The following is a 20780-nucleotide window of genomic DNA, read 5'->3' as shown; positions in this document are numbered from 1 at the left end:
ACCTTATCGTGGTGGAGAGGTTTGAGTACCCGAATGATCCTGGGAGCTATGTTGTCTGGGGCTATATGCTCCTGGTAGGGTCTCCCAAGGCAAACAGGTCCTTGGTGACGGGCCAGACTAAGAACAGTTCATAAAACCCCTTATGGCAAAATTAAAATCAAGGACCGTGACGTCGCCCGGCATGGCGCAGCCGGGGCCCCACCCTGGAGCCAGGCCCGGGGTTGGGGCTCGTATGCGAGCGCCTGGTGGCCGGGCCTTCCCCCATGGGGTCCGGCCGGGCTTAGCCCGAAGGAGTGACGTGGGGCCGCCCTCCTGTGGGCTCACCACCTGCAGGAGGGAGCGTAAGGGGCCGGTGCATAGAGGATCGGGCGACAGTCGAAGGCGAGACCCCCGACGACCCGATCTCTGGACACGGAATCTGGCTTTAGGGACGTGGAATGTCACCTCGTTGGCGGGGAAGGAGCCTGAGCTTGTGCGGGAGGTCGAGAGGTACCGACTAGAGATAGTCGGGCTCACCTCAACGCACAGCTTGGGCTCTGGAACCACACTTCTTGAGAGAGGCTGGACTCTCTACCACTCTGGAGTTGCCCATGGTGAGAGGCGGAGGGCTGGAGTGGGTTTGCTAATAGCCCCCCAGCTCAGCCGCCATGTGTTGGAGTTTACCCCGGTGAACGAGAGGGTCGCTTCCCTGTGCCTTCGAGTCAGGGATAGGTCTCTCACTGTCGTTTGTGCCTACGGGCCGAACGGCAGTGCGGACTACCCGGCCTTCTTGGAGTCTCTGGGAGGGGTGCTGGAAAGTGCTCCGACTAGAGACTCCGTCGTTCTACTGGGGGACTTCAACGCTCATGTGGGCAGTGACAGTGACACCTGGAGGGGCGTGATTGGGAGGAACGGCCCCCCTGACCTGAATCCGAGCGGTGTTCTGTTATTGGATTTCTGTGCTAACCACGGTTTGTCCATAACGAACACCATGTTCAAGCATAAGGGTGTCCACCAGTGCACGTGGCACCAGGACACCCTTGGCCGGAGGTCGATGATCGACTTTGTGGTCGTGTCATCAGACCTTCGGCCATATGTCTTGGACACTCGGGTGAAGAGAGGGGCGGAGCTGTCAACTGATCACCACCTGGTGGTGAGTTGGATCCGATGGCGGGGGAGGAAGCTGGACAGACTCGGCAGACCCAAACGTACTGTGAGGGTCTGTTGGGAACGTTTGGCCGAGCCCCCTGTCAGAGAGATCTTCAACTCCCACCTCCAGCAGAGCTTCGACCGGATCCCGAGGGAGTCTGGAGATATTGAGTCCGAGTGGACCATGTTCTCCACCTCCATTGTCGCTGCGGCTGCTCGGAGCTGTGGCCGTAAGGTCTCCGGTGCCTGTCGAGGCGGCAATCCCCAAACCCGGTGGTGGACACCGGAAGTAAGGGATGCTGTCAAGCTGAAGAAGGAGTCCTATCGGGCCTGGATGGCTTGTGGGACTCCGGAGGCAGCTGACAGGTACCGGCAGGCCAAGCGGACTGCAGCCCGGGTAGTCGTGGAGGCAAAAACTCGGGCCTGGGAGGAGTTCGATGAGGCCATGGAGAAGGACTATCGGTTGGCCTTGAAGAGATTCTGGCAAACTGTTCGACGCCTCAGGAGGGGGAAGCAGTGCCCTACCAACACTGTTTACAGTAGAGATGGGCACCTGTTGACCTCAACTGGGGATATCGTCGGGCGGTGGAAGGAATACTTCGAGGATCTTCTCAATCCCACCGACTTGTGTTCCGTTGAGGAAGCAGTGGCTGGGGACTCGGAGGAGCACTCGTCCATCACCCGGGCTGAAGTCATCGAGGTAGTTAAAAAGCTCCTCGGTGGCAAGGCACCGGGGGTGGACGAGATCCGCCCCGAGTACCTCAAGTCTCTGGATGTTGTGGGGCTGTCTTGGCTGGCACGCCTCTGCAACATCGCATGGCGGTTGGGGACAGTACCTCTGGACTGGCAGACCGGGGTGGTGGTTCCTCTTTTCAAGAAGGGGGACCGGAGAGTGTGTTCCAACTATAGGGGGATCACACTTCTCAGCCTCCCTGGAAAAGTCTATGCCAGGGTACTGGAGAGGAGAATTCGGCCGATAGTGGAACCTCGGATCCAGGAGGAACAGTGTGGTTTTCGTCCCGGTCGTGGAACACTGGACCAGCTCTATACCCTTTCCAGGGTGCTGGAGGGTTCATGGGAGTTTGCCCAACCAGTCCACATGTGTTTTGTGGACTTGGAGAAGGCATTCGACCGTGTTCCTCGCGACATCCTGTGGAGGGTGCTCCGGGAGTATGGGGTCGGCGGCTCCCTACTTAGGGCTGTTCGGTCCCTGTACGACCGGAGCAAGAGCTTGGTTCGCATTGCCGGCAGTAAGTCAGACCTGTTCCCGGTGCATGTTGGACTCCGGCAGGGCTGCCCTTTGTCACCGGTTCTGTTCATAATTTTTATGGACAGAATTTCTAGGCGCAGCCAAGGGCCGGAGAGTGTCCGGTTTGGGGACCATACGATTTCGTCGCTGCTTTTTGCGGATGATGTTGTCGTGTTGGCATCCTCAGACCAGGACCTTCAGTGTGCATTGGGACGGTTTGCAGCCGAGTGTGAATCGGCTGGGATGAGAATCAGCACCTCCAAGTCCGAGGCCATGGTTCTCAGTCGGAAAAGGGTGGATTGCCCACTTCAGGTTGGTGGAGAGGTCCTGCCTCAAGTGGAGGAGTTCAGGTATCTTGGAGTCTTGTTCACGAGTGAGGGAAGGATGGAACGTGAGATTGACAGACGGATCGGTGCAGCTTCTGCAGTAATGCGGTCGCTGTACCGGTCTGTCGTGGTGAAGAAGGAGCTGTAAGGCAAAGCTCTCGATTTACCGGTCAATCTACGTTCCTACTCTCACCTATGGTCATGAGCTGTGGGTCATGACCGAAAGGACAAGATCCCGGATACAGGCGGCCGAAATGAGCTTTCTCCGTCGGGTGGCTGGGCGCTCCCTTAGAGATAGGGTGAGAAGCTCGGTCACTCGGGAGGAGCTCAGAGTAGAGCCGTTGCTCCTCCACATCGAGAGGAGCCAGCTGAGGTGGCTCGGGCATCTATTTCGGATGCCTCCTGGACGCCTTCCCAGGGAGGTGTTCCAGGCACGTCTCACCGGGAGCAGGCCCCGGGGAAGACCTAGGACACGCTGGAGGGACTATGTCTCCCGGCTGGCCTAGGAACGCCTCGGGGTCCCCCCGGAAGAGCTGGAGGAAATGGCTAGGGAGAGGGAAGTCTGGGCGTCTTAGACTGTTGCCCCCGCGACCCGGCCCCGGATAAGCGGAAGATGATGGATGGATGGATGGATTTTTATAGATTTTCTAATATAGAGATGCAGCATCTCATTTATGAGATTTGAGAGGCTCTTATTTTGTAATTCCACATCAGACCGTCCTGAAACGATGCAGCTGACATTGTGGTAAGGTGTACTCTCAATCTGAGGTGAAAGTGGTCTGTGCAATGTATAGCTTTACTTTTTATAGATTTTTTTATATAGAGATGTAGCATCTCATTTATGATATTTGGGGGGCTCTTATTTTGTAATCTTACATCAGACCGTCCTGAAACGATGCAGCTGACATTGTGGTAAGGTGTACTCTCAATCTATGTTGAAAGTGGCCTGTGCAATGTAGAACTTAGATTTTTATAGATTTTTGAATATAGAGATGCAGCATCCTATTTATGAGATTTGGGAGGCTCTTATGTTGTAATTCCACATCAGACTGTCCTGAAACGATGCAGCTGACATTGTGGCAAGGTGTACTCTCAATTTGAGGTGAAAGTGGCCTGTGCAATCTATAACTTTAATTTCTTATAGATTTTTATAGATTTTCTAATATAGAGATGCAGCATCTCATTTATGAGATTTGAGAGGCTCTTATTTTGTAATTCCACATCAGACCGTCCTGAAACGATGCAGCTGACATTGTGGTAAGGTGTACTCTCAATCTATGTTGAAAGTGGCCTGTGCAATGTAGAACTTAGATTTTTATAGATTTTTGAATATAGAGATGCAGCATCCTATTTATGAGATTTGGGAGGCTCTTATGTTGTAATCTTACATCAGACCATCCTGAAACGATGCAGCTGACATTGTGGTAAGGTGTACTCTCAATCTATGTTGAAAGTGGCCTGTGCAATGTAGAACTTAGATTTTTATAGATTTTTGAATATAGAGATGCAGCATCCTATTTATGAGATTTGGGAGGCTCTTATGTTGTAATCTCACATTAGACCGTCCTGAAACGATTCATCTGACATTGTGGTTAGGTGTACTCTCAATTTGAGGTGAAAGTGGCCAGTGCAATGTATAACTGTATTTTTTATAGATTTTTTTATATAGAGATGTAGCATCTCATTTATTATATTTGGGGGGCTCTTATCTTGTAATTACACATCAGACTGTCCTGAAACGATGCAGCTGACATTGTGGCAAGGTGTACTCTCAATCTGAGGTGAAAGTTTCCTGTGCAATCCATAACTTTTTTAAATATATAATTTTGAAAGTAGAGATGAAGCAGCTTGTTTATGAGATTTGGGAGGCTCTTATTTTGTAATTCCACATCAGACCGTCCTGAAACGATGCAGCTGACATTGTGGCAAGGTGTACTCTCAAGCTGAAGTCAAAGTTTCCTGTGCAATCCATAACTTTTTTAAATATATAATTTTGAAAGTAGAGATGAAGCAGCTTGTTTATGAGATTTGGGAGGCTCTTATTTTGTAATTCCACATCAGACCGTCCTGAAACGATGCAGCTGACATTGTGGCAAGGTGTACTCTCAATCTGAGGTGAAAGTGGCCTGTGCAATCTATAACTTTTTTATATTTACATTTTTCAAAGTAGAGATGCAGCAGTTTTTTTTTTCTTAGATGTGAGAGGCTTTTATTTTGTAATTACACATCAGACTGTCCTGAAACGATGCATCTGACATTGTGGCAAGGTGTACTCTCAATCTGAGGTGAAAGTGGCCTGTGCAATCTATAACTTAGATTTTTATAGATTTTTGAAAATAGAGATGCAGCATCCCATTTATGAGATTTGAGAGGCTCTTATATTGTAATTCCACATCGGACTGTCCTGAAACGATGCATCTGACATCGTGGCAAGGTGTACTCTCAATCTGAGGTGTAAGTGGCCTGTGCAATCTATAACTTTAATTTTTATAGATTTTTTAAAGTAGATGCAGCAGCATGCAGCTGACACTGTACTTTCTGTCTGTGCATTCTAGAACTTTTATTTGTATAGCTTTTCGAATGTAGAGATGCAACAAGCATATATTATTGTTCTTATTTTGTAATATGAGTATTAGAGGGTTTTTATTTTGGTATTCAGCATCAGACAGTAACGGACTGTGTGTTGGGGGAAAAAAGTAGCGTTCGCTGGAAGAGCACTCCATTCAGATCAGTTCTCTGACGGTGTGACCGTAATACGTAGTTTATGCGCGACCCTCGAAATAACGTGGCGGCTAGATTGACCGTGCTTTTCTACTTGGCGGCTGGCTTGACCGCAGTGAAATGGATTCAGGGTTAAATGATTCAACTGACCTTTTCGGATTTAGATAAAAGCCTACACTCATATTATATTTATATCTCCATATATAGGTTACACTGAGCCTTCATCACACATGAAAATGCTTTCACATTAGGAAACTGTGTAATAGACAGACATGACTGAGACAACAGCGAAATACATCCATTCAAGTTAACAGGCCCCACATATGGAATCATTAGTTATAAATAATTCATGAAACTATTGTAGAGCAAACATGCACTCGGAACAGCAATCAGCAATGTGACACATTTGATCGAGTTACAGATAGCCTACTTCTGATTTCAGCCTGCTTCCTTACCCAGGAGACACAGAATCGCAATGGATCTTATCAAAGATGTAATAAAACTGCAGTTCACTGGAAAGAGATGTGGGTCAGTGCCATATGCATACAAGACATTACCATTAGTTTTTTTTTTTTTTTTTTTTTTTTTTTTTTAAATATGAAGGTTTATTGTATAATACTGCCTGAACACTACGAATATATTTTGAATTCAGAATTTATTTTAACATGTCACTTATTGGATAACGCTACACAGCATAAATGTATTTTAAAGCTATCTACTGCCATCTACTGGGTCACTAGAGGTGTTATTTCTATTTAAAGAGCTCTTCGTTGTAACGGGTTACCACAGAATAAATGCTAATTAAAATGTATGAGATAGACGCATAGCATATTATGACACACATAGGCATTGAGAAATCACGTTGATGATTAAAAGATATAGACTATTTTACTGGTAAGCCGACCAGATATTCTCTGAACGCATTGTTGCCCCTCAAATTGGCTCTAGAGGGGGTTGTGTTACAGCTTAAAATCGACAAACTGTACGAACTCATTCATCGAGCCTTTGAGAGACAAATGAATCATCAGTAATTTCTTAGGTAGGTCATTAAAGAACATCAGTAGCCTGGTCAGGTCATACAATTATTATTTTCGTTCATTTTGCAAAGGAGTATATCAGTTATAGCAAAATCCCAGTGGTATTCTTGAATGTATATTTATATTATTATTTTGATTAGCTGGTTAATAAAAAATAATTTCTGTAAATTACAGTCACACCCGAGAGTTTGACAGCCTAGTATTCATTCAAAATCACTTTATAGCCGATATATTCAAATATGCAATCTTTATCTTTAAAGTTTAATTTATAGTTATACCGAAGCAAATTTAAAGTTTAATGTTCGGTTTAAGTCGATGAGCACATATGTATGCCGTAACCCACTCTTTTCTTAAGTTACCTGACTAAGTAAGTACATCACCAAGAACATGAATTTGCTATTAGGCTATTAGTGTTGTTTCATTGCGTTCTCGTAATGGTTTCTTTCAATTGTTGCAAAGCTCTCGCGATAACATGAATGTAGACGTCAGACTGATTAGAGGCGATAAGATCTCGCGAGGTTTTCTTTTCTGAGCTCGGTCATATCTGTGGGTGGACACTTCTCCAGCAGCTGGTTTAATGTTCGCAGAATACGCGCGACAGAGTCAAATTAGCGCTACGCAGCGATAAAATTAAGCCAACACGCGAACTGTTAATAACAACCGTGAATGAACATATCGTGTATTTAGCTTAATAGCCTCGGAAATGATGCGTTTGTACGACGTAAAGTTGTAAATGATTGGCACTGGTTTGCTGCAGCTGCTGTTGAATCCGTGTATCCGCAGTGAATTAACAACACTTCGTGCTGGCTCACCGTTCCCACAGGTATGTAACGCATTTGCTTTTCCATATAGAGAGATATGTATTAATATTTGTCTCTTATCTTAAACTCAATGTAAAAGTTTTTCCCCCACTCCCCACCAGGTCATGAAGAGCTATATGAGTCTTAGATGATGACTGATCATCCGCACTATTTAAAGTCTAGATACTGTATCTCAAATCACTGCTCACCTCATGATTCAACAACTTTAATATATTAATATACATCTAAAACATTGTTATTGAATTGCTACGTTACCTGTCGTGTTGAACGGGATAGATAGATAGATAGATGGATAGATAGATAGATGGTGTGTGTGTGTTTATACAAAGAGGCTACATAAATGAATAGATCATATTACATTTATTCGATCATTTGAGTGCTTGTGTTGTAACTATGAATAATTTGCACTCAAGTGAGTCAGATCTGCTTTAATCATCAGACCAAAATATATTATATGATGCCAACATTGCCGGAACACTAAAAAGAGTGGCTATTTTAATAATAATAGAAATAAAATGAGATGCAAAGGGCAAATCTGGAGGGACAGCACTGGAAGCCATGCCATCACTATGGATAAACATTTGACATATATAAATAAGGCTAGAGAGAAAGCTAATCATTTTGGTAACACTTTATAATAGGTAACAATTGTTAACTATTAACTGCAACATTTCTCTCAATAAATTCTTAATTCACTGCTTATTAATAGTTAGTAAGGTAGTTGTAAGGTTTAGGTATTGGGTAGGATTAGGGATGTAGAATAAGGTAAAGTAGAATAAGGCATTAATATGTTCTTAATTTGCACTAATGGCTAATATTCTACTAATATGCATGCTAATAAGCAACTATTAAGTGTTACCTATTCTAAAGTTTTACAATCTTCTTTTTTTTTCTTTACAATGTATATGCTTTCTGACTGACCGTTACATTGGTCAATCTTTTTGTTGTTGTTGTTGTTGTCAACAACAGGGTGCTTGCCAGACATTCTTAAAACTAGATAGATAAGGTTTGAATCCTCTGAGACATCATAATAACCCAATCTAAAACACTGTTTAACCAGGACATTGTTGTAGAGACATGTAAAGAATTAGGCGTTTCTGCATGTCATTTGAATATTTTGAGAATTCATTAAAAATGGCAAAATATCAGGTTTGATCAGTTTAGAAGTCAAGATGAAATCAGATCTTTAAATATATTATTAATATAATAATGTATTATTAGTAAATATAACATTGTTATAGTAACTAAAGTAAGATATAGTAACTTTCTGTATTCTAATTTTTTAGTTAAATTAAATTAAATGTATGCATTTAACAGATGCTTTTATCCAAAGCGACTTACAGTGCATTCAGGCTATCAATTTTTACATATCATGTGTTCCGGGGAATCAAACTCCCAACCTTGTGCTTGCTTGCTGGCGCAGTGCTCTACCAGTTGAACTACAGGAGCACTGACGAGTTCTGTAATAGCCAACATGATGAAAGCTATTAGTTAACATTTCCATTGATGTCAATGGCAGTTGCAAGGCTGAAGCAGGACCCCAGGTGAGAACTGGGTAAAGAAGACCACTAGAAGACTTAGACTGATTTGGTGATGGCACCCCAAGAACATGCACAGTCCCAAGCCATCCGACAGTTGCTATAATGTCTGTTAATGTGACATTCAAGGCATCAGACAAGAAAAAAACATTTCACGCTTTTTACACTTTCGGTAAAGAAAGATGCATTTCGCATTAAATCTGATAGCGAATGACATTTCATATTGAATTCACTGACTGCATTGTGCCCTGCAGACACATCATTTAAGGGTTCATGTTATCTTTAAAATCAGCGGTAAAAGTATTTCGGATCATTCTTCCTCATCATCTGTTTATGTTGGAACAGAAATCTCATAGCTATTGCAGTAACCTCAATATCCATAAGTAAACTCCTTCATATAAGTATATGTCTGCTTTTTGATTTGCATCCTGTCCTTTGCCTGCTCCAGTATTTTGTCATTTTGCTGTCCTCTACCCAGCTCTGCAGTGTTACATAGAGTCCTTCTCCCAGGAGGCAAAGTGACATTGTTTCCTGTAACCCCCACTGAAAAGCTCTTTCAGACCCATTCTTCATCTGACCCTGAGGAACAGAGCGATGCTGAAGACATTTGCCTGCTTCAGTGCTTACTATACCAATCAGCATGCAGCTTATTAAGGGTAATAATGATTGGTGAACCTATATAATTCTTGAGCCTGCTTCGCTAGCCTATGATGCTTTATAGAACATAAGAGGCAAATATAAGAAGACCAAGACTGATATTGTGTGGAATCAGAAGTATCTGTTTTATTGTGCATTATGTAAGAGTTAGGAATTTTTAAAAAGGATGTATTATTATTATTTTTTAATTCATTCCTCTCTATATTGGGTGTCTTTAGATTGTAAAAATGTATGTACACAATTAATGCAGTGTCTTAAATGGTTAATTAGTTATTACACTTAGGCTGAAGACACTTAATACACATACTATATATGTTGATCAAGAAACATGGTGTACTTTGTGAAATCACATTCACCATATATATATATATATATATATATATACATTAAAACCTGTCATACCAATAACATTACATTCTGTGATTCCAGAATGAATATTTTCCATTGGACTGACATTTTCTTATTATCGCTAGCATTCTTATTCACTTGATAGAAGTTTTGTCACCAGCAAAGAATTGTGAAATACAGTTGGTTCATCTTACTTGACATGTCACAAGTAAGGATGAGTATTAGTACTCAGAAGTGACCGCAATAATCATGAAATCATTTTTTCCGAGATTTTATTTTATTGGTTACAGTGTCGTTTTTAATGGTACCTGCTGTTTTTTTTTTTATTTATCAGGATGCAATGTGTGCCAGTACTTTTAAATCAGTACTCAACACTTTGTTTGGAAACAATGAAGGGTGTTAACTAAGCATCCGGAGCAAATCAACTGTATATGCAATAGAGCAGCAAGATGCTTGTGGCGAAAGATGTTAAAAAAAGTCTGAAGTGTGTGTACATCAACAAAATTTTAAATTGGCACAGAAAATAGCACAAAATAACCCAAGATCTCGGTCACAAGGTAATTAAAAAAATTATCAGGAGACGTTATTGAGAACAGGAAGGACAAGCAGACAGCAGAAGAGGCATAATGATTGTGTCTCTTTACCCCGAGAGTTTTCTGTCGTGGGCAGGGAGCAGCAGAGTGGGGAATCTCCTTGGCTATCCTGAAGGGACCCATCAGAGAAGAAAGCCACTGAAAGACTGAGAGCCGTGTCTTCCAGGAGCCTTATTAAAATGCATTAGAAGCACTGGGCTGCCTTCCCCCATCATTGTAGTGCTTATCATCCACATAGCAAACAGCTCAGCTGTACACAAGGGAGCTGGGCAAGCCCAGGCCCATATTCCCATTCTCTTATACAGTCATAAACACATGCACCCGGCTCCTCCAAAAACCCTCTCCTGCATGATGCGACCCCCTGCTCTCTTGCTTTATATGCACAGAAAGGACAAGGTTTCAAGGACATGAGATCTGCTTGCTCTTGCAGAGCAATTTAGATCTGGACAGCTCCGATAGACTGAGGCTCTTCAGTGTCATGTGTTCCCAGAGTCTTTATGCCGTTTAGCATATTACTCGCCTCTGTGTCTCTTTAATGCATTTGCGAATCGCTTCGCCAAACAAATCAGTTTTAAACCCTTTCCCCCCACGTTAAGAGGTCTGAAAAGCTAATATGCGTCAATGGTGTGGATTTAGCTTGGATTTTTCTGTTGTAGCAGTGAATGAACCTCCCGTAATCTGATCCATATCACAGTGCATTACGTGAAAGCAGTTTAACATTTTCCTCCCTTTAGGTTTTACCATCAGTTTCGCTCATATCATGATAGCAAAGCAGTCAGTCATGGGAGCACATAAGCTTGCATGTAATTTTTAAATCTGATCCACACTCTTATGCTAAAAATATCAGATGGTGCAGATACAAAAATCAACAACTTGCCTGTTTAGTTATGATATTTATAATCGGAAACCAGAATATCTAATAATGGAGTGCTGAATATCAAATTCCCAAATTGCTTTATAGTTTTAATGTTAATGGAACAGTTAAGGAATAATTTATTTATTGAATACTGCATAGTCCATGCTGTATATTGCATGCGATGTATGAAAAAAAAAGTCTGTAGAAAAAGTAGTGATTTTCTACGTGTACATTTCTTTAAACTATAAAACACAACACAGAGCAATGCACAATTTAAAAAATCAAGAGAAAATTCCTTCATATTAGTACAGTACACTGGGGTAAAGTTTTTACAGAATGTACTATTTATTTATTTTTAAGTGAAACGATAATGAATCTATGCATATAACTGTCTATGCTGCATTGTTGCTACGTGACTTCACATTGCACCCAGTTATCATTTTAATAGATGAATATGGTAATTTATAAATAAATATTGTGTAAAATGTTGTAAGGTTTTTCAGTCTGTTCAAATAATGAGTCAAAATATTTATTACAAATTACTGCTGATTTTATTTGTAATTCATTCATCACATTTGAGGCACTGCAGTATTTCATGCAGTGTGTGTTGTATGACGTAGGTCACCTGGGTATTCCATAAACTCAGGAAATGCACGTGCTGCACACAGCATACTGTACTACATACTGCAGAAACTGTATGAGTGAGTAGCATGCTAGTATGTTAATCCGAAATAAGCCTTTATTATGGGAGCACTACATATTTTTGCCTCTGAACATCATTTTGTTGGTTTATGTTTAATCAAGCCTATACTGTCTTTGAGTGGTTATTGTGCAGAGTCATTGAGCTGAGTGAAGCTATTTGAAATAATCACTGGCAGAATGGTGTAGGTGAAACAACTCTGAAGCAATGTGGGTGTTAAGTCCCATGAGAGAGACCGACTAAACATTAAAACCGATGTACCTGTAAATGTTACCTGAAACCAAAATAGACTCAATTTAGAAATGGACTTAATTGGAACTCATGACTGTTCTTTATTAAAAACAAATCTTTTTTTATCCCCCGCCTTGCTAAAATTATTTTTGTTGTTATTTTTTTTTATTTTTTTGATAAATGATGTATAAGATGAAGTGCAATATTGATTTAATTGTCATGTACAGTATACGCCAAATGTTGGCTGGTCTTGAATTATTTTGGACATTTACTGTTTACTTGATAATATATTATTTAATAATATAGAAGGAATAGCTGATTATTAATAATTAGTATTATGAAAATAATTAATTAGTAGAAGCTAACTGTTTCTGTTTTAGAAGGTCATGTGAAATTTTGCCAGCATATGAGGTAATGCACCCAGGGGAGACCAACCAAGGTTGGGTTTATAACCATTAATTTTTCAGTTTATGCCTAATTTCCAAGCAGACATCAAAGACATTTCAGTCTTAAACAGTTATGTTTGCTGAGATGGTGCCACTGAGGGTTTGCTCAGTAATTTGCAATCTGTAACTGACATTTTGCAGACATTTGTTAGTTGGCAAAGCCTTTTAATGTTTCCCTCAGGGTTGTCTATGCAGTGAAGGGAATTAAATGCACAACTGGCGACACTGCCACTGTACACTGTTTGTATCCTTGTGGATTGGACGTTAATGCCGTTTAAGTCTCAAAAACATGAAATGCTATGGATGAAAACAAACAAGGAAGATTGTCCTTCACATCCTAAAAATTGGCATTTTTTATCCATGAGATGTGACTGCAAGCTCTGCCAAGCTTATCTTTAATTTTTAGTAGTGATAAAGACTTTAACATAGCTAGAATGTTGTCTCGTTCAATTTGATTCAGTCAATGTGAACTATGAAAATAATTGTTTCTATTTTAGATTACTGTATTAGTTTTTTTTTATGTCTTTTTGTAAAAATTGTCTCCGTATCTCCTTTTAAAAAGTCTGTTTGTTGTCCCAAACCAGTATGCACAGGCACAAGAATTAGCTTATAGGCTGTTGCATGCATGGTGCGCTGAGAACACACATAGATTTTTTTTTTTTGTGCTAAATGCTGTAAAAGTTTGGATGCAGGTGGGCATCTTAAGACACTCTCTGGTCTCCATGGCTCTGTTGGCTACCGCAGCACGCCAACAGCTCAAAGATTATTATTTTATATATGTACAAAAAAAACAGTACTGCAGGGAGGTAATAAATTCAATTTAGCTTTAACTAAAAACTGATGATTATAGTCCTAAAAATTCCTGAATTTGAAATGTGGTGAAATGTTTTTTGGAGCTAAACTCTGCAAGACAAGAGTTTCTCCAGGAATGAGTTACGAAACCCCTACCCTACTCTTTACCCTCTGTGCTCATTCTGTACTCTACATTTATGATGTATTAATGCAACTCATGAACCTCCTTGTTCAAACTTAGTATTCTGATTCTGATCGTTGCAGGTGGAGCATGAGTGTGTGGTTGGAGTCCTGCTGCAATGCGCGCTATTGGGTGTAGGATGAACCTGCCGGCAGTGCTGAATGGCCTGCTGGTGTCAGTGGTGGCAGCCTTGCTTTGGAAATATGTTCGGCTGATTGAACACACATCACAGTTGGAAGAGGAGCTACAGCTTACACGCCAATCACAGGAGTTCTCACAGGTGCGTATCGACTACCATGGTGCCCTGTTAGCACTTCAAGAACATGGCACCAGAATGGTCTGCACTGGCAAGATGCACACCGATCGCATCTGCCGCTTTGACTACCTTTGCTACTGCACGGAGGCTGAGGAGTTTGTATTCTTCCACAGTAATGCCTCTGTGATGCTGCCCAACCTTGGCCCTCGGCGCTTCCAGCCCGCCCTGCTGGACCTCTCATCTGTAGAAGACCACAACACTCAGTACTTTAACTTTCTCGAGCTTCCGGCAGCGGCTCTGAAGTTTATGCCGAAACCTGTGTTTGTGCCAGATGTAACTCTAATTCTGAACCGTTTTAACCCAGACAACCTCATGCACATTTTTCATGATGATCTTTTGCCCATATACTACACCATGCAGCAGTATTCAGACTTAGATGATGAGGCCAGGCTCGTATTCATGGAGGGGTGGGGTGAAGGGGCTCACTTCGATCTCTACCGCTTGCTAAGCAGTAAGCAACCCCTTCTCAAGGAGCAGTTGAAGACCTTTGGCAAACTCATGTGTTTCACCAAGTCTTATGTTGGATTGTCAAAGATGACAACATGGTACCAATATGGCTTTGTGCAACCGCAAGGACCCAAAGCCAACATTCTGATTTCAGGTAACGAGATCCGCCAGTTTGCATCATTTTTGACTGAGAGGCTTAACATCACGCGAGAGGAGGGCGATGACTACATTGTTGTTTTTAAGCGTACCACTAACAGGCTCATTCTTAATGAGCCGGAACTACTACTGGCTTTAGCCCAAGAGTTTCAGATGAGGACTGTCACTGTGTCTTTGGAGGAGCAGTCATTTGAAAGCATTATCCAAATTATTAGTGGGGCGACTATGTTGGTCAGCATGCACGGAGCCCAGATGATTACCTCCATGTTCTTGCCCCGTGGTGCCGCTGTGGTTGAACTCTTCCCGTATGCTATAAACCCAGAGCAGTACACTCCCTACAAAACCTTGGCCTCATTGCCTGGCATGGACCTTCAGTATGCTGCATGGAGAAACACCATGGAAGAGAACACTGTTACATATCCCAATCGCCCCTGGGATCAGGGTGGCATCGTCCACCTTGAGAAGGAGGAACAAGAACGTATCCTTGCCAGCAAGGATGTGCCAAGGCATCTTTGTTGTCGTAATCCAGAGTGGCTTTTCCGCATTTACCAGGACACTACTGTGGACATTGCTTCTTTTCTGGACCTACTTAGAGAAAATCTAAAAAAGCCTAATCCGAAAAAGGCCAAGGTGGCTAGCACTGTACATCCTGGTCGAGTCAGAGAGCCCAAGTGCCAGACGTCAGTACAGGCCAGCAATGAAGCAAAGCTCTCAGTGTCATGGCAGATCCCTTGGAACCTGAAGTACCTGAAGGTTAAAGAGGTGAAATATGAGGTGTGGATCCAGGAGCAGGGAGAGAACACGTATATGCCTTACATTCTGCCCCATCAGAACTACACCTTCTCGGAAAACATCAAACCCTTTACCACATATTTAGTATGGGTGCGCTGCATCTTCAACAAGAACCTCTTGGGCCCATTTGCAGATGTTCTTATATGTAAAACTTGATTCTTTAATCAGGTTAGAAGTAAACACTATCAGCTAGCAAAGAATTAATTTGAAGATTAATTCTCAGTAAATATCCTGAAAATTATAAGGTGTGACATGGCTGAATTATTTTTGGACTTGGATGTCACTCATGTGACTTGATTGTCCTTCATGGTCCTTATGCAGTGTCATGAACTCACATAGAACGAAGGACCTGACTGCAAGGAAGGTTAGAAGAGAATGCAGATTGCAGAACTGCCAGTTCTTTTAGTTCCTACCATCGTCCAAGCAAAGTTCTCAATGGCTTTATATATAAATGCAACGCATAATTTTAATTTGTATTTATGAGTCCAAGACACTGGTTTTGTCTGACACCTGCTTTGGTTAACTAAAATAATGCACACATTTATGTGGCTTAAGAAACCTGATATGAATTTTATGTGACCTTGTGAGTGTGCCCTTTTTATTTTTTATTTATTTACTTTAGTTATGAAGAAGCTGCTGCTTCTTGTTTTTCATAAAATGCAGGGGCGTTACAAATTAGTATGAAGTACTGTATCTGCGAGAGGGTAGAAGAAAAGTCGAAAGTTAACTTTAAGATGAACATTATACTATTTAAAAAATAGGCTGCTTTTGTGTGGGTTGACTCTAGTTTGCTGCTGCAGTCTTGATGTTCTTCTTTTTTAACCAGCCTCAAAACCACTGATTATTATCTACCTGTTCAATAGAAAATGTTTGAATTTGTTTACCATTAAGATGTATAAAATCGCATCACAGACAGAAGACTTACATATTCAAGTCAGTAGTATTTTTGAGGACTGGGGTGAAATAGTTTTAAGATAGTGGCCTGAAATTTGAAAGCCATTTTTTTTTTTTTTTTGATGGCATGTCAGTAATCACTTCTATGTTAAGTAGGTCTAAGTTGGAACCACTGTGTTAAGCAATGAAGTGTGTTTGGTGATAACAGCTTAGCGGGCTAGTAGCACAAAGAAATTTTGGTTCAAAATGTCCAGTTCATGAACTGTAGGGTTTTTGATACATGTCCAGTAGAGGAGTAACAGTACAAAGCTAAGGCTTACAGAATGCAATATTAAAGATTTGAAGATAAATATTTGTGTAAAAAAAAATCTGTTTAGATGTGCTTCCTATCCTGCCATTCAACATATTAACTTAAAACAGTATCTATATCTGCTTTAGAGAGGGACAGTGCCAGTGTTTGAAGATGCTTTTGTTCATATCTTTTATATCTCATCTGCATTTCTGAAAAGACAAGCTGTGTTGTAGTGGCTTATGGTTTATTAAGAAGATAGAAACATGTATTTTATCTTAGACAGTTATTTTTTGAAGAAGACTCTGGAATGCTATACATACTGTAGCCCAGATTTGCACTGTTGAAATTTTCTTTCACTACTATTATCATTAGAAATTAAACAACGAACCACAAGGTTTGTTTGTGTTTTGCTCTGAATGGCCTGTCAGGTCATCTGTATTTTTTTTTTTTTTTTACAGGTTAAACCAAGAACATTTCTAATTGAAATTCACAAATGGCAAACCTCAGCCATGGAGTTTATTAGCATAACTGTGTTTCAATGGTAATTTTATTCAAGTATGAGGATAATAATTGAATTCTGTTTGTAATACAAAATAGCAGAAATGTCCTGTGCATATAATAAAAGAGAAAGGCTTGCATGTTGATGAGTTGAGAAGCAAATGTTTATGGTTGAAAACTTTGCTTGTTTCTCATTATCTCATTTTAATAATTAAGTTTTCAATGTAGAAACAGATATATGATTGCAGGCTTGTTTCCTGTAAACCACATTGTTTCCTGTGCCAGTTTGTGAAATTACCATTATGTGCCACTGGAATGTCATAAATCATTTTTGTCACTTTTATTAAATGTACAATTTCCCAGATGTCTGTGTGACGTTTTTATTTCAAAGTGTCTATCGTTCATATTTAATGTTGAAAAATTGTTTTATCGTTGTAGTTTGTCATTATCTTGAGATTTGTAAATATTTAACCTTGAAGACATTAGACAGAAACCCAAAACAAATGGACTGGTAAATAACATCACTCCAGCAGTCATGAATTTGATTTTTTTATTAGTTTTTAGCAGAACGTGCAGTCTTGGTGTCATGAATTTAAACCTAAAGATTATAGTTATAACAAGTAATTTTAGCTCCAAACAATTATATGTGCCCAATTTAAATTACTGCACTCAGATACAGATTATAATATACAGATATGTTTGATACTAGTGTTGTCAAAATTACAGACTGCGATACCATTAGCAAAAACTGCCATTTTCCTGCTAACATTTGAGCACTGTTGAGCAGATTCTATGCCGTTAACAAGGACTATAAAAATAAAGATAATAATAAATATATAGTTCTAAATATTCTCAATATTAAAGAATAGCAGTCCACACCACTACTATAACGATAAAGGCACAGAGAAACAAAATCGTTGGATTATTTTCAGAACAATTATTTTTTCCAGCTGATTAAGGATACAGACATAGACAGTCATTTAGAATCCATCCGGCTATATCGAGCTTGAGAATTTAAAGCGACAGACACGCGTGCGCTTCGAATAAACCAACAATATCATTTGCTGGTGTGGAAGCTAATATCATTATTTTTATAGTTATCTTTATTGCTATCATCCTTGGTGTGAATGACAAGGCTGATTTATACTTCTGTGTCGAACATATGCCGTTGCCTACGCATAGACGCACATCCTAAACCGTAGCCTAATGTGCACCTTTCCAAAAATTTAACAATGCATCAATTCTACGCGGACCGCAAGCACTGTGATTGGTCTGCAAGAATCTCATTATTATATAGATAGCTATTTGTGTGCATGTTTCTGTTTGCACACATTTTTCCCTGTTAAGCAAAAAAAAAAAAAAAAAAAAGCAAAATATCAAGTCAGAAAATTTTGAGACTGAGTTCCGATGACTTTCTCCCCTCAGCATCTCCACACAGCACAGCAGTGTAGCACAGGTTGATCCAGTGTTGCCAAGTCTGCAATTTTACACTATTGCCGTGGGTTAAAGCAACCACAATCACATGATATTTAGACCCTGCAATGGCACTTTTTCCAGGGAAACTCACCAAAAAAATGCCCTGGAATGTGATTTTTACCTCTCTTGAAATGCAATTGGGCTAGTTTTGTTGTGAAAACCTGCCAACCCTGCATTGTTTGGCACATATACATCACAGACAGGCAGAGAGCGCAGAAGTGAAGCCCTCACTCCCTTTCCAATTGTGTTTGTCTTGGTGTGGAGGTGAGTGGTGATGAACAAAAAACTACGCTACCTGTGCCTCGAATTTACAGCTAATTACCCAAAAGACAAAGGTAATTTGTCTTGCTAACATCCATGACTCTTGAGTTACCATGTAATAAGTTAACTAAAGTTTAGGCTAGCTAACACAGTTGCATACAGGCCAACTTAGGGGGGTTCACCCAAAATTACATTATTAATTATTTTTTTAAATAATTTTTCTTTATAAGCTTTTTTTATTCAGCTTTTGTTTTTCCATTAAGGGTTAGTTCACCCAAAAATGAAAATTAGCCTGTGTTTTACTCAACCTCAAAGTATATGACCTAGGTGTATACGACTTTCTTTTTTCAGACGAATCCAATCAGAGTTTTATTAAAAAATAAAAATTGTCCTGTCTCCTCCAATCCTTACAATGGGGATAAGTGGGTGTTTTTTGTCAATAGTCCAGACGACATGAACTACAGTGTGTGCATCCATAATGAAACATGCCTCACACAGCTCGAGGGGGTAAATAAAGTCCTCATGTAGTGAATCCATGTGATTTTTGTAAGATATTGCCGCAGGTTGATTTTTATGTACATGGGTTGAATCAAACCCAGTAACTTGAAATTTAGCCCCTGCAATGACACTTTTTCCAGGGGAACCTCACCAACAAACGTGTAGTTTATGCTCAGTAATATTTATCGGGGCCCCCTTTAGAAATGCAATTGGGCTAGTTTTGTTGTGAAACCTGCAGTGATCCTCAAATCTGGTTAGAAAGATCCACTTTCCTGCATAGTTTAGCTCCTACCCTAATCAAACAAGCCTACCTTTGATTTTCTACTGATCCTGAAGACATTGATTAGCAAACTCAGGTGTGTTTGATTAGGTTCAGAGCTAAACTCGGCAGGAAAGTGGATCTTGCGAGTCAAATTTGAGGATCACTGAAACATGGAAACCTTGCACTGATCGGCACATGCACATCACAGGCAGGCAAAGAGCCACAGAAGTGAAGCCCTCACTCACAACCAGTGGCGGCTCCAGACAATTTTGATTGGGGGGGCAATGGGGGGGTCCTGGTCTTTTCAAGGGGGGTCTCATGAAAACCAACAAAAAATACAGTGGACATGGCTAATAACTGCATATTTCTGCTACTAAACAACAAAAACACCTTTGCAATGTAAACAAATGACAGGCTACATTTGTTATTCATATCCTTCACACTGCACTTTCATGTCAGGTATATTATGCATTTTTATTGACATTGATTTTTTTACATTTATTTCCAGAGAGATATTATTGAGTTTACAGGCTAAAGTGGTCTTGCTGTTGTAAACACTGTTGCTTTTGTAGAAAAAATATTTGCATCACATTTAAAATATAATTATATTTTAATTCATTTCTGAATTGTTTTTATTTTTATAATGATAATTCAGAGAATGAGAAAATCTGAATAAGCCTTACCAGTGGTGTGATAATTATTTTTACGTGTTAAAAATAAATAAGTACTGTAATATAATAAAAGTTTAGTCAAATAACATAAAAAAGACCAGACTCCTCGATGCCTGTGAAACTTTTCTCCCTCAAACAGCACGCTAGTGTTACTTCTACACTACAGGCTACACACAGCAATATAAACAACGTATCTGCATGTTCTCACATCACATCGTTCTTGTAAAATAATAATAAGTAAATAAACATCAAAATTACTTCGCTGAGAATGAAACACCACTTACCAGCTGCCACGATGTTGAAAATATCCTCTAGCAATTAAAAAATGCGCGTGCAGCATGAGGAATCTTCCTGGTTGGATGAGGTCGTAGTCAGGTGAACTGTCATCATGTTGGTCATTTTATTTACGGCTAAATTATTATTAATAAATTGTAATAATATTATGATTGGGCGTGGGCAGGCATTCACAAAAGTTTATGTTATTACAACAAAAAAATTGAGGAAATTTTGCTTTGACAAAAGGGCACTTAAGGGGCAAAGGAGCAGGTGCTCAAGTGAACCGGTTCTTTCGGACAATTCGATCAAATAAACCA

General features: G+C 40.5%; 1 protein-coding gene across 2 annotated transcripts; it reads left to right on the top strand.

The window, feature by feature from the left end:
* The first annotated feature begins 6999 nt into the window (after positions 1 to 6999).
* On the top strand, positions 7000 to 17383 carry pomgnt2 (protein O-linked mannose N-acetylglucosaminyltransferase 2 (beta 1,4-)). Of its 2 annotated transcripts, none has more exons than XM_026284150.1 (2): positions 7000 to 7284; positions 13708 to 17383. In XM_026284150.1, exon 2 carries the CDS (start codon positions 13743 to 13745, stop codon positions 15489 to 15491), a length of 1749 nt encoding a protein of 582 aa, XP_026139935.1. In that variant the 5' UTR covers positions 7000 to 7284; positions 13708 to 13742; the 3' UTR covers positions 15492 to 17383. The 2 variants fall into 2 exon arrangements, with proteins under 2 accessions (XP_026139935.1, XP_026139936.1); XM_026284151.1 differs by lacking the exon at positions 7000 to 7284 and having other exon boundaries at positions 13772 to 13904; positions 14054 to 17383.
* The last annotated feature ends 3397 nt before the right edge of the window (positions 17384 to 20780 follow it).

The sequence above is a fragment of the Carassius auratus genome, chromosome 16, assembly GCF_003368295.1.
Source record: "Carassius auratus strain Wakin chromosome 16, ASM336829v1, whole genome shotgun sequence".
Classification (NCBI taxonomy): Eukaryota; Metazoa; Chordata; class Actinopteri; order Cypriniformes; family Cyprinidae; genus Carassius; species Carassius auratus.
This window is presented reverse-complemented; position numbering and strand designations above follow the sequence as displayed.